Below are 13,351 nucleotides of genomic sequence, written 5' to 3' on the forward strand. Positions count from 1 at the left end.
AAGTTACTTTATTAGTTACTTTCAGCAGCTGCAGACACCACCTCCCGCTGCGGCGCCGCCTTAACATAAAAACTATAACCAGTTTTGCCAATACTCCCTTTATTGGAAAATGCATTGTTAACAGCAACAATGTATCTCTAGACATTTAAAGTTGAACTATATCCTGAAAAAATAAGTTTATTTTATAAAAATAAAAGACAATTTCTCTTGAATTAAGTTAACATAAATTATTATTTTTTATAAAAAATAAAATATGGTCTTTCTTGATTTCACTTAACATAAATACTTGTTTTTATAAAAAAGAAAAATAAAGAAAGTCTTTCTTGACCTGAAATATTTAACACTGTAAATCTTAACATTGAACCTGTTGTTCTCTGCAGGGCAGCAAAGAGTGGTTTTATAAAACAAAACCGTGTATATGGTCTAGGCCAGAGATCACATATATGCGGACTGCGGTCCGGGTCCGGACCCAGACGTTGTCCAGTGCGGACCCAAACCAGTAAACTACTGAAAAGTATTTAATTTTGACAGCGTTCATTTAAAGCGTCAGAACTTTTCTTGTCTTTACGGTATACGCGCTCTGCGGCACAAAATCTTCAAACGCTCTCCTCTGCCAATCAGATCTGTGCAGACCGCTGCCCTGGCTAGTGAATTGGGACGCGGCCGGGAAAAAACGCCTTTATAAAGAGATAGGGAGCCAGAGAACTGGTGGAAAAATGATAACAGGCGGAAACTAAAGACACGCCGAGCGTGAGAGAGAGACAGGGGACGATTGTAAAGGTGACGGGAAAGGGAGCGGTGTGTGTGTGTGTGTGTGTGTGTGTGGAGGAGATGAGGTGGAGAGAGAGAGAGAGAGTAACGCACAGTGGCTTGGATAAGTAACTTTAATCTGATTACTGGATTGGAAATAGTAACGCGTTAGATTACTCGTTACTGAAAAAAAGGGTCAGATTAGAGTAACGCGTTACTAAGTAACGCGTTACTGACATCACTGGATGATAGTAATGGTTGGGGGAATCACAGATTTAACACAGATATAATACACTGTATGACTGTATGAGGATACTGGAACATCTGATGCAGCATCATTGGGTAGCACTCACTCAGAGAAAAGTGCAGCACTCCAGCTCTGATACATCAGCTAACAGATGCCTGTGCTGACCAACATCAACATGTGAAGATGGGGTGCTCCAAGTGGTCCAGTGGACTAAAGCGCTGCCACTATGACTGGGAGATCATAGTGAGATTTGCTCTCTCTGGGTGGGTAGATGGCGCTCTCTCCCCAAATCACACTTAAGGTAATCTCACTCAGCACAAGGTGTCTGTGAGCTGATGTATCGAAACCGAGTCCCTGCGCTTTTCTCAGAGCGCGCTGTGAAGCTACTCGGCAATGCTGCTTCAGCAGCAGTTTGAAAAGAGGTGGTGGCTAACTTCACAAGTGTGGTAGGAGTCATGTGCTAGTCTTCACCCTCCTGGTGTTGGGGCATCACTAGTAATAGGTGGAGTCCTAATGGGTGGGGTTGGTAATTAGCCTTGTAAATTGGGGAGAAAATGGGATAAAAAAAGAGTGATGTGGGGATTAAGTGCCACCTGCTCGCTCAGACTGCGGCTGCTGTAGCATGCAATGCAGCGTGATCTAAACTAAACTAAACTAAACTAATCAGTTCACTAATAATGAATATAAATGAGAGCAGTGTTTTATCTCACAAGAGCCAACATATGTACATAATTCTCTACGGTTAGAGAATTATGTACATATGTTGGTTTAATAGCATTTGTATCAGTTTAGACATAAAACACACAATATTGTTTAAACTGTGTCCATCTGGTCAGCAAAAAAACACATCTGAATAAGATTTTAAACAACACATTCTGTTGAAGCATCAAAGCAGTCTTGTGGAATCCATCCAATGATGAAAGCAAGAAATTATTAAGCACTCGGACACAATAACTGCAATGTTCATTCAAATAAAGCTCACAGCATTTGTTTCCCAAAAATAACTGGACAGGTTTGTACTGGACTACAGTGCAGAAGATCTGCAGCCTTTAAATGAGGTCGAAGAGCAATCATTCATCAAAGATAAGTTTGAGTTATGTGGGTGGATTTGGGTTTTCTCCCACAGTACCAGATTGTGGAGATTCAATTTTCATTAGTATTTGTGAACTGGCATAACACTGATATTGAGTGTTTCTGTGGTAATTTGGGGACATTCAGTCAAATAAGCATCTGTGAGGTCAAGAAGTAGAGGTTCATACCAAAATAGGGTTGAGATGAGGGATTTGTGCAGACACCCGGAGTTCCTCCACACCAACTTCTTAAACTCCTAGTGTGATTTCCCTCACTTTACCCAGAGCAGTTACGTCACTGGTGGTGTGGCAATGCAAGTCGTGCCACTTCCATTACCGGTACTTTCTGCCGTTCTCGTTTGAGCTCTTTTAAGGCAGTTTTATAAACGTTTGATGCTCAGAATTTAGCTGAATTTTCAGAGACTGGCTGAAGTTTCACAAGAGCCACAGAAGATGCAGCCAGTTTTCATGGAGTTAAGCATAGGGATGGAAATTAGAATTTCACTAGTTATGTGCCAAGACCACTTTTGTCAAATTGTCAGGTTGCAGTACAGGGCAAGGGTAGGGATCAGTGCACAACTTGTTGTGTTTCAAGGTCAGTCTTGTGAAGTTTCATTAATTTAGGATAGGAATGATACATCCAAACTGGAGTCATTCCATTTTTAGATGAGCCTTTTAGATAAAGGATCATAAATACAGCTACAGGAATATATTTAAGTTGAAAACCTCTGGAATATAATCAAGAGGAAGATGGATGATCACAAGCCATCAAACCAAGCTGAACTGCTTGAATTTTTGCACCAGGAGTGGCATAAAGTTATCCAAAAGTAGTGTGTAAGACTGGTGGAGGAGAACATGCCAAGATGCATGAAAACGGTAATTACAAACCAGGATTATTCCACCAAATATTGATTTCTTAACTCTATAAAACTTTATAAATAAGAACTTGTTTTATTTGCATCTTTTTTGTTTTTTTCAGCCATTTCTCATTTTCTGCAAATAAACTCTAAATGACAATATTTTTATTTGGAATTTGGGAGAAATGACAATTAAACTGCCATTTCTATGTCTATTTAATTACTGTGTTAGGATGTCCCATGGTTTCCCGTATTCCAAAGTTACCTTTGATTAAAACAGACTCAAAGGTAAGTAAACTAAATTGCTTAAATCTGCCTAAATAAAATGAGCAAATCAACACAGAAATTTGTTGAAGGGCAGCATCCTTAACTTAGCTGCCTATACATATCGACAGAACCACAGTTTTTAGTCGGTCACTTTGCAGATTAGAAGATTTATCCCTTCCTGTCAAAGCAATAAACTCAATAAAGCCATCAAGACATCAGAGTGAGGCTCAAATCCACAGCCTCAGGCCCTATAAGCTGTGTGGCACACACACTACCTGCATCACCACCATGTAGCTTTTGTTTAGCTTCAAATTAGACCTTTTCTGACTTTCTCTGACATTGGTCATCTCAACAGGGTCCAAGCGGGTTTATCTTACATTTGGAGGATGGATTTTGGGATCTAAACATGGGATTAGGTCTTTAGAATTCGGTGAAATGCATTTGTTGGATCCAGTTCAAGCACAGTATCACCTTACAATCCTGTTGCACATTCACTATGACTGACCTCAAACACTAAGTACAGCCTAAATGAGGACAAATGAGGTGTCCTGGTGTCAAAACACAGCCCTAATTGCCAACAGCAAACTTAACATTGCTTGTTTATTGCTATATGTTAACCAAAACACCTGTTGGCAAAGTCAATTTGTATGTATGCTACCTAGAGTTTCAAGTTTCAAACAAAGGTTACCACAATTTTTGTCAGATATCATTTCCCTACTGCTAACTGTTTACGACAATCTAAAGATGAAAATAGTACAGCTTTCTGGCCATTTGGGTTTGTGTGTTTTCACACCTGAATGTCGGCACCAAGTTTCACATATTTATAACGCTGTATTGATTTGGTCAGGTTTGTTTTATCTAAATTGCAGTTTAGATAGTGGATTAACCCTTTGATGCGCAACATATGCACACACAATAATGATGTACGATAATTAAAAACTATTTTATTGAAAAAATACCTGAATTACTGAATTAATTTAGTGGTAAGATATATCATAGAAACCCTCAGCTATACATGAAGCTACATAGAAAATGAATGCGGGTAATTTTTGACCCGTGTGCATTAGAGGGGTAGTGAAACAAAAAGGGCTTTTATTCAAAGTGAGAAAAGTCAAAAACAAGTTAATTGAGGAGTATCTTGAATACTAAATGATTAATTTCATTTATTGCAAAGATATAGAAAATTAAATCTCAGCCGGGTCACTTTTGACCCATGTTGTGCATCAAAGGGTTAAATAATGCATGGGCTGCATCTCTGTATACTTCACATTAGTTGGGTTGTAAAATGTTCTAAGTTTGGCAAGTTGCCATTCCAGATGTTATGCAAAAAACTGTCTCTCTTTCAGAATTCGCCTTGCCCTTGCATGTCACACAGTAGAATTAGCGTGATAGAATTTTATCGGATTCCTTTTATTATTGTTTATGAACAAGGGTTAATCTGCAGCTCCAGTAGATACAGGAGTCAGGAGTTTGCACATAAAGGGGATTCAGAAGAGCGGTTATTTTATCTTTATATAGTTTAATGGGTGATATTAGCTTCACCTCCTTGACTAAGTTCTCTGTATTAGTTCTGAAAGTCTGAACAATCTAGAAAAGTGCTTTTACACTGTAGATGAACCAGGCAATGGTTCAGTACATCTGGAATGAGAACAAATTTTGGTCCTCTGGTCTAGACCGTGGTTTACGGCCAATTTTACTTTACAGGTGTAAATGCTTAGTCTGTATGCTCCCATTTTGCATGGATTCAATAATAAAGTAAGAAAAACCTAAAGGTTAAAGGACAGTACGGCTGAAGTCCTCTAATCTGGTAAAAAATTCTGATCTTGAAAGTATATTGTTGTGAGTGCAAACATAGCTTTCTGTTGCCATAACACCACCGCAGACATCCTGAGTGATACATACAGCCCGATCAAACACACCAAATCCTCACTAGTTGAATGTGTGAGTGATTAATATAAATGGCTTTATATTTAAGGTGTCGTGGAAAATATGAGGATTTGGTACAACATTGATAATATAGCTAAAATAGATATAGAAATTAAAAAATAAAAGGAGTAAAGAAATAATAAATGCACAGTTATCCAGTCAGCCACAACATAAGCACCACTAACGAATAAAGTTTTTAAACTGACAAAAAAAATGGATTACATTTATCTAGAGTGTTATCTGTCAAGGGGTGGGATATACAGACATATTAGGCATATTAGTCTTAAAGTTACTGTGCTATAGACAGGGAAATTGTACAAGCTTAGGAATCTTAGTAACTTGTCAAGTCAAAGCACCTCCAAAATATCAGACAGGTCCTGTGGAGTGTTTCCATATTATGTCCTGTAGTAGCCAGTACCTATCAAACGTTTTTCAAGGAAGCACAACTAGTGAATCTGCATGCCCCAGGGTCATGAGCAGCTAAGCTTAATTGATGTGATCCTCAGAGACCCCACCTCACAACTTTTACAAGACTAAAAGATTCTGCTGCTAATGTCTGCTGGGTGACAGATACCACAGGACACCTTTAGAGGTCATGTGGAGTTCACACCCTAAACTGTCAGAGTTGTTTTGCCAGCTCAAAGGGACGTAATTGCTATTATGCTGTTATGCTGCTGATAATGTTATGGATAATCAGTGTATACTGGTGTAGAAAACTTAATGGCAAGAACATAACCAAAATGCACAGAACAATATACAACCCTTGAAAAATTAAGAGACCACGTGAGTTTCTGAATCAGTTTCTGTGATTTTGCTATTTATAGGTATATGTTTGAGTAAAATGAACAAATGTTGTTTTATTCTATAAACTACAGACAACATTTATTACAAATTCCAAATAAAAATATTGTCATTTAGAGCAATGAAGTTTTATTTATTATGAAATCTTCAGAACATTAAAAACTGAAATATATAAATATATTATAAATAACCTAAATAGATAAACATAAATCTGCAAATTGGCTTAGTCACATCAGCACTATCTTCTCGCTAAGTAAATATAATGATTGTAAGGCAAGTCGAAATCTTAATTATTATATTGATAGGTCTACAAATAATTGTGTTTATATAGTTAATGTATTATAACTAATAGAACATTCAAATGTGCTGCAGGAAGCTTGTTTGTAAAGTTTAGGCATCACATTCTTACAGAATTCAAAATAATACTAAAGAGGTCCTTTAAAAAGAAGAATACATACAAATCATTGTCACACACAAAAACTGTATCTCAATTTTGCATAATGTTGTTGTCTCAGACATTTATGATAAATGATCTAATAGAAAGGCTCCAAAATTACTCAAATCTTTTATATTTACTTACAATGAACATCTATGATTCTTTTCCTTCTCCTGTAAAGTGACAAACTGATTCATTTATTAATAAGAACATTCCATTCAGGCCCAATGCTGAGGTAAGGGTTTCACATAAAATGATGACGAATTACACAGTAGTAAATATGTATAAGAAATTAAAAACACTATTTGTAAAGTAAAATGAGCAAGTACACTGACAAACTGACAGTTGTAGACAGCAGAACGTGAATGTAAAATATACAGGTGCAATATTTAAGGCATTACTGTATGCTTTTTGGCATGTGAACATTCTAAATTACAAACATTTTTATTGAAAAAATATTCACTGTAAAATTAATAATTCTACTGACTTTATTTTTAAGAAATACAGTTCAATGTGTCTATTACAGTAAAAGATATTAGTACTGCTGATTTTACTTTTGCGGTTTAGGAATTTCATATTGATTCATATTACGATTATAATTATGGTATATAATTAAAAAGGGCATATTTGTAATAGAGACATTTTAAGTCAAGTATGACACGGTCTATCTGCTAAACCCAGACACAAAATCCCAAACTTTGGTGTATTTTTGCAGTTTAATTGTCAGCACCCTCCCATTATCCCTGCCTCAGGTGAACAGGGGCATATGTGGCTTAATTAAATGCTGGATCAGTCAGAGTTACTCACCGGAAGCGAACGCTGTCCAGTGCAGGAGACCCAACCCTGAACCCCCAGCTCGCAAAGAAGCTCAGAGGACTTTATAAACTCATTTATACCTGCAGCTCTGATACACACCACACACAGACACACCCCTAGGTTTGCACAAACACACACATACCAAAGCCGCACAAAATGAAGAGTCACATTCATGGACACACACATAATATTTTAAATTAAGTAATACCAAAGTAATTATGCAGAAGTATTTCTGTACAAGATGTGACTTATGTATCATTAAATATTATGGGTCAGTCTTCCTGACAGGGATTAGGCCTAATCTTGGGCTACTCAGCATTTTTGAATAGAGAAAATATAGCTCTGGATTCCGTTTCTGAATCAGTTTCTCTGATTTTGCTATTTATAGGTATATGTTTGTGTAAAGTTTTAAGAATTCAGAAAATCAATATTTGGTGAAATACCCCTGGTTTTTACAGTGTTCATGCATGTTGGAATGCTCTCCTTCACTAGTCTTACACACTGCTTTTGGATAACTTCATGACACTCCTGATGCAAGAATTCAAGAAGTTCAGCTTGGTTTGATGGCTTGTGATCATTCATCTTTTTCTTTAATATATTCCAGAGGTTTTAAATTTGGTAAAATAAAGGAAAAACATCATCATTAAGTGATCTCTTATTTTTTTCCAGAGCTGTATAGTCTACAACTAGATTAGGTTTAATCCATGTCCAGGAGATTGATTATATAAATGATTAAATATTTGTTTAGGGTGCCTACACTTACATAAGACTGGGTTTTTTATGCAGTGTTTAAAAAAGAAAATTCTGCTTTTATTTCATGTATTCAAAATGAATATAATAGAAAACTAATTATTTACCCCCTTTTTATATTTTATTGTTTAAGTGGAAAGGAAAACCAAGTGTTACCTCTGTTGCACAGGATAAGTTCATCAAGCTAACAGCACCTCATATAAGAGCCACCTAATTGCTTCACAGAATATTAAGTGTTAAGTTAATACATGATTACTTATGTGTTTCTTCATAGTCTGGGTGACTATGTAGAATAAAAGAGAATTGAATGTGTCCAAATTAAAAGCATAGAAGCATGCTGTTCTGTACTTACTCCTATCACCTGTACATCGAAACACACAAATACACACACGTTCCTGGCTTCACCCATAATATTGATGTGCTAAACATCCAGCCTTGATAACTCTGGTCAGAAAAAGTGAGTGTGTGAATCTGTGTGTGTGTGTGTGTGTGTGTGTGTCATTACATTTGTAGCGCCTGTTTAACCTAAACACACTCTCCAGTTACACAAATCCTCACTCACCTTCAACATCTCCACACACAGCCTATTTCCCTTCACTTTCTCCATTTCTATCTTCATGCCTCTCTACATCCTCTACTTCCTTATTATCTACACCTTTGTCTTCCTCCTCTTCTTCCCTCTTTCCATCTCTCTTTCACATCTTTCTTTCCCTTCTATTATCCTTCAAACTGAACCCTTTGAGGGATCTGATGAGTGGAATATGCAATAAGCAATATGTCATCTGAAGGCCCTGGACCAGCTTTCTTTCACTGTCAGTGCCAGTTCTTTATCTCTCTGCTTGTCAACAAATGAATATGTACAGCTGTCCATTAAATATAACCCTCTACAAAAGTTTTTTCACCCAATCTATGGAAACTAGCGACAAGCTTCAAGCTAACAGTGACCACTGAGATTTGCTCAACTTTATGCAAATGAATAATAACTTTGTGAAGCAACATTATGAACTTATTATCTGAACAAATTCTCCTTTCCAATCAGAGAATCTCTATTTTCCATTCTCAACAGCTGGATATTTTGACAAGAGACAAACATTGATTTTATCTACCTTTGAACATACACATATATACTAGTATTTTAATTGACAACACTAATATAAATATAATTAAACTGTTACAGTTAGTTCTGTCCCTGCAATGGGATTGGCTGAGAGGCGTTTTATGAGTGCTGTTATCAGCCGGTAATGCACTGTAACCAAAGCTCTCCATGTATTACTCTGCTATATACAGGCAACCTAGCAACGATGCAGCGCTTACAAGCCAAACAGCGAAGCTACAAATAGCGCAGCTACAAACAGAGCAGCAATGGAACTAATGTAACTTGCTGAGTTTTCATAGCTAAACAGATCATATTTTCTCATCCTCTTTAACTCAAAATATTTCAATAGTTTAGCAATAATGAAACTGTGGTATAATAGAAATAAAATTGCATTTTGCATTTCTTACATTCATTCTTTTAATTACATTTAAATGTCCACTATAAAACATGCTCTACTCTAAGAGGCTGTTCACACTCTGCATCATCCTGTTGCTGTGGCCATTTATATTCCATTCAGCATCATTTAATCCAAACATGAAGATCCGACACCTAAAAGCTAAGTTGCTGAGGCTGTTTATGATCCAATCAGCAATGCTGCAACAAAGCATCTCAAATATGTTGAATTGCAACAACTTACTGGACCAAACGAAAGCTCTGCCATTGCTGCTGGTCCTCATGAACTGGTGGAAGCAGAGTTTCAGCATAACCCATATGAAACTGAAAAAGCTGGAAACAGAGGAAAATCCAGACTGAGAGGAATGTTTTCAAAGACTTGAGCACTTTCTCCATCTTGCCTAATCCAATTACACCTTTAACCTATTCCAGCCCCACCCCTCAATGACCACAGGTCCCGGGTCTTACCCAACGTCTTCTGGCCCCATGTAGCCCCACGCAGCCATCACTTGATTGACACATTCTGTGAGAACACATGCAAACACACACTAGGAAACACAATGGCATGACTGAATCATGTTGCTTTTTAGGGCACTAAACTTGTCAAGATAAACCTCTGGATGCTAATGAGATAAAGCTCCAGTCAGGAGGCGGAGGTTGCTATCATTGTAAAACATCAGGCCCCGGGCCAGCTTAGCGAGACCCCAATGCAGGGACCCCAGGGCAAGAGAGGGGACAAAGTCTATTATCTTTTCACCTGTATGTCTTTCTAGTTTAAGACTTGCCGTTGGATTGGCGATATTTTTTTACCAGCCCAGTTTAAACCTTGTTTTGAATTTGGAGCGGTTTGGCTAATCCTGGATGTTTGATCTAAAGCAGGTCCTGGAGGGCTGGATAACTACACAGTGTGGTAGATTTGCAACTCAAACACTCAAACAATTGTCTCTACAACCCTAGTCTAAAGACTAATGTAATAGATTTTTTATTGCTCACTAAAGTAATATTGACATCTTGCTAAAATAATATACTAACTAAAAAAATCAGGAAACACAAAAACACATGACAGTTGTTGTGGCTATTTAAAAATGAGTTTTTAGCTCAGTTAACATTTTGAAAAAATATTTGAATAGACGGAAAACTGTTTAACAATGTAACATTTTAAAAGCCACAATTTGTAGAACATTTCTAGCTAGCTTTATAGATTTAGCTATTTTACTGACTAAAATGCAGATAAAAAAACAATATAACTCAATACTAAGCCTAAACAACCAAGCAATATTTACTGCCAATTAACTTTTATTAATAAGGAGTAAACTTTATGTTATAATAAAAATCTCACTTACCAATTGGTGACGAGCCATGCATCGTGGAAATGAGTTCAGTGAAGGGAGTCACCATCTTGGAAAGTTATTAAAATTCTACAATAAATGAGCTTGATTTAGGCTGAACAGAGGCAGACCAGAGGTGGTCAGCATCATGAGGAGATGATTTAGGCAAGACCATTTAGTCAAATTTGCGATAATTTTAGGAAAGTGACAATATTTTCTATCATTGGTCAATAGTAGTAGTTTCTTAAATCCACCAGGCTAGTTTAGATGTTCCTTTCAAAGCATCTGATGATGAATTATATTGGGAAGACAATGAAAAAGCTTTCTTCTGATGAATTCTTCCATGCAGGTCATATTTGTGCCTGAGTTACTGCAGAGTAGATCAGTACACAACCACTCCAATCTTATAATAATCTTTCTGGAGACGTTTTGTATGAAATAAGGGAGTCTGGGGGTCTGCCTTTTCTAGATGTAAACCTGACCCACACTATTCCTATTTCCATTAAGTACATTATGACTACATTATGAACTGAATAAATGGCAACCTAAATTCATATGGCTTTCTTCATACAGCTACGAATAAATTTGATAGATTTGTGCTATCCTCTATGGCCATTAGAGTAAAGTCTGCTATTTAAGAGCTGCTTTATTTGTTTTAATTGTTAAAGTATTGTTTATATAATAGGACTGTCAGGTGCAGGTGAATCAATATTTCTTTCCATAATGTGTAGCTGGCTATCTTTACAGTGCTGAATGGAACTGAATACAACATAAAAATAACTTTTTTATTAATGTTACGTAAAAAATGTTAAAATAGTGGTAAGAAATGCATTTGTTTTAAGGGTGATTATTTAGCTGAACAAGGCAGTTCTTAAAATGTACTTATACATATCTGCAAAGATTGCAGTGTGTTTTTCAGAAGAAGTTTAATCTTTGAATAAAACAATTTAATTAGGTTATACTGCTGGCAGAAAGATTTTATGCCATTAGTGCAGAATCAAAAAATCAAAGAAATCAAAAAAATCAAAAAGACCAGTCTGTTTACTAGGGGATCATCTTTGTAACAGTGCCCCCTTATTTAGCTGCAGAGTAACACTGCAGTGAAGTTTTGTTTATACCACGGTTTCTCTGCCAGTTTTCCTTCACATTGTTTGCAACACTTTGACTCTCTTTACCCTTTCTGTAGAAGGTACTGTCACCATGAAGCTGAGGAGTTTACTGTAAACTGTGAACCAACCTCATTAGTTAACTTGTGATGTGGGCGCTGCAGGTTTCCTTCAGGCCTGATTGGAGGAGGTTGGAAGGACGCTACCTTCACTATAAAGTGGAACGCTGGACGCTCAGTGTCCAATACAATACAACAGCCAATGCATGTGCAATACCTGCATTTCTCTCAGAAACAGTGTTAAACAGTGTTTTCAACAGTGTTAAAATCAAGGTTAATACAGAAGAAAAGAAAGAATGTTGGCGAACCTAACTGCCCTTCCAGACAATTGCTAGCCTGTGAATATGTGGTCATTAGTTTGAAACTGTTAGTATTCCATTATATGGTTGCAGGTTGTTGCTATGCAGGTCCTGTAGTATTTCAGGTGGTTGCTATGGGGTTACCTTGTTGTTGCTAGGTGGTTAATATGATATTCCAAGTTGGTTGCTGTTTGGATGCTTCGGTATTCCAGATGACTGCTATGCTGCCGCTGGTAGTTGGTTGCTATGGTTATGGAGTAAACCTGACTGAGGTACTGTGTGGTGGTGGTAGCATCATGTGAGCATAGCAAAATGTGGTTCATCCAAACTAGCACTAGCTCACTTTACCTACAAAAACAGAAGGTAACAATAAAAACCTGCACAGCTACTGACTAAAAATTTGAATAAAAGTCTCACCTTCAGAAGTATTCTTCTCTTTTCACCCTAGAGAAAAAAACTAATTATACCAGTAATTAATAGTTGCAAATAAAATGAGTAATAAATAATAAATAATAATAAAATGTTTCCAATTAATCTGGAAATACAGAAAATTAATTTCTTCTCCCAGAACATTACTACAATTACACCTGCTTTGTTATTTCCTTTGTGTATCCGAAAAAAAAGGCAAAATTGATATAATTTCAGGAAAAACTACAACAATGAGCCAGACAAAATTATTGGCACCCTTAATTTACTTCTATTGGTTTAAATGATCACGCATTCTTCCTAAACATATAACATATACATGCCTAACAGACTTGATTGTGTGGTTTCTGACACCCAGTTTAAGTCACTGTTCTCTGTTGTTGTTGTTTTTGTTGTTAGCTTTGCAACAGAAAAAGGGTAAAAAAAAATAACGCTTAAAATTAAACCTTTAATGTAGACTGTGGTTAAGGGCTTTGAACCTGGCTGAGGAGGTAGAAGTAACTTTGTGTTTTTGTTTTGATGAAAATTGCTAGCATGCTAGCGCTTAGAGGCAAGGCTGCCATGACCCAATGATTATCGTAAAGCTTATGAAGCACACACACACACACTTCCCTTTTGTCCTGTTTAAATAACAAAAAGTGGCAAAAAGTATTAAGAAAAACTTTCCTTATAAAAGTGTCCACTCTCAAAATGCTAAATTGACTACAGCTGGTAATAGAAACAC

The 13,351-nt window shown here is 36.7% G+C and overlaps 1 protein-coding gene across 1 annotated transcript in view; it reads right to left on the reverse strand.

The window, feature by feature from the left end:
* Window positions 1-10,329, reverse strand: part of slc4a1b (solute carrier family 4 member 1b (Diego blood group)) — a 29,102-nt gene extending 18,773 nt beyond the window's left edge. Inside the window, exons 1-2 of the mRNA XM_022669179.2 lie at window positions 9,878-10,329; window positions 9,654-9,742 (exon numbers count right to left, since the gene is read on the reverse strand). Coding sequence (XP_022524900.2) covers window positions 9,654-9,742; window positions 9,878-9,915 — 127 coding nt within the window. The 5' untranslated portion in view covers window positions 9,916-10,329. The remainder of the gene's footprint in view (window positions 1-9,653; window positions 9,743-9,877) is intronic.
* Between the last annotated feature and the right edge of the window lie 3,022 nt (window positions 10,330-13,351).

This window comes from Astyanax mexicanus, chromosome 15 (genome assembly GCF_023375975.1).
Source record: "Astyanax mexicanus isolate ESR-SI-001 chromosome 15, AstMex3_surface, whole genome shotgun sequence".
NCBI lineage: Eukaryota > Metazoa > Chordata > Actinopteri > Characiformes > Acestrorhamphidae > Astyanax > Astyanax mexicanus.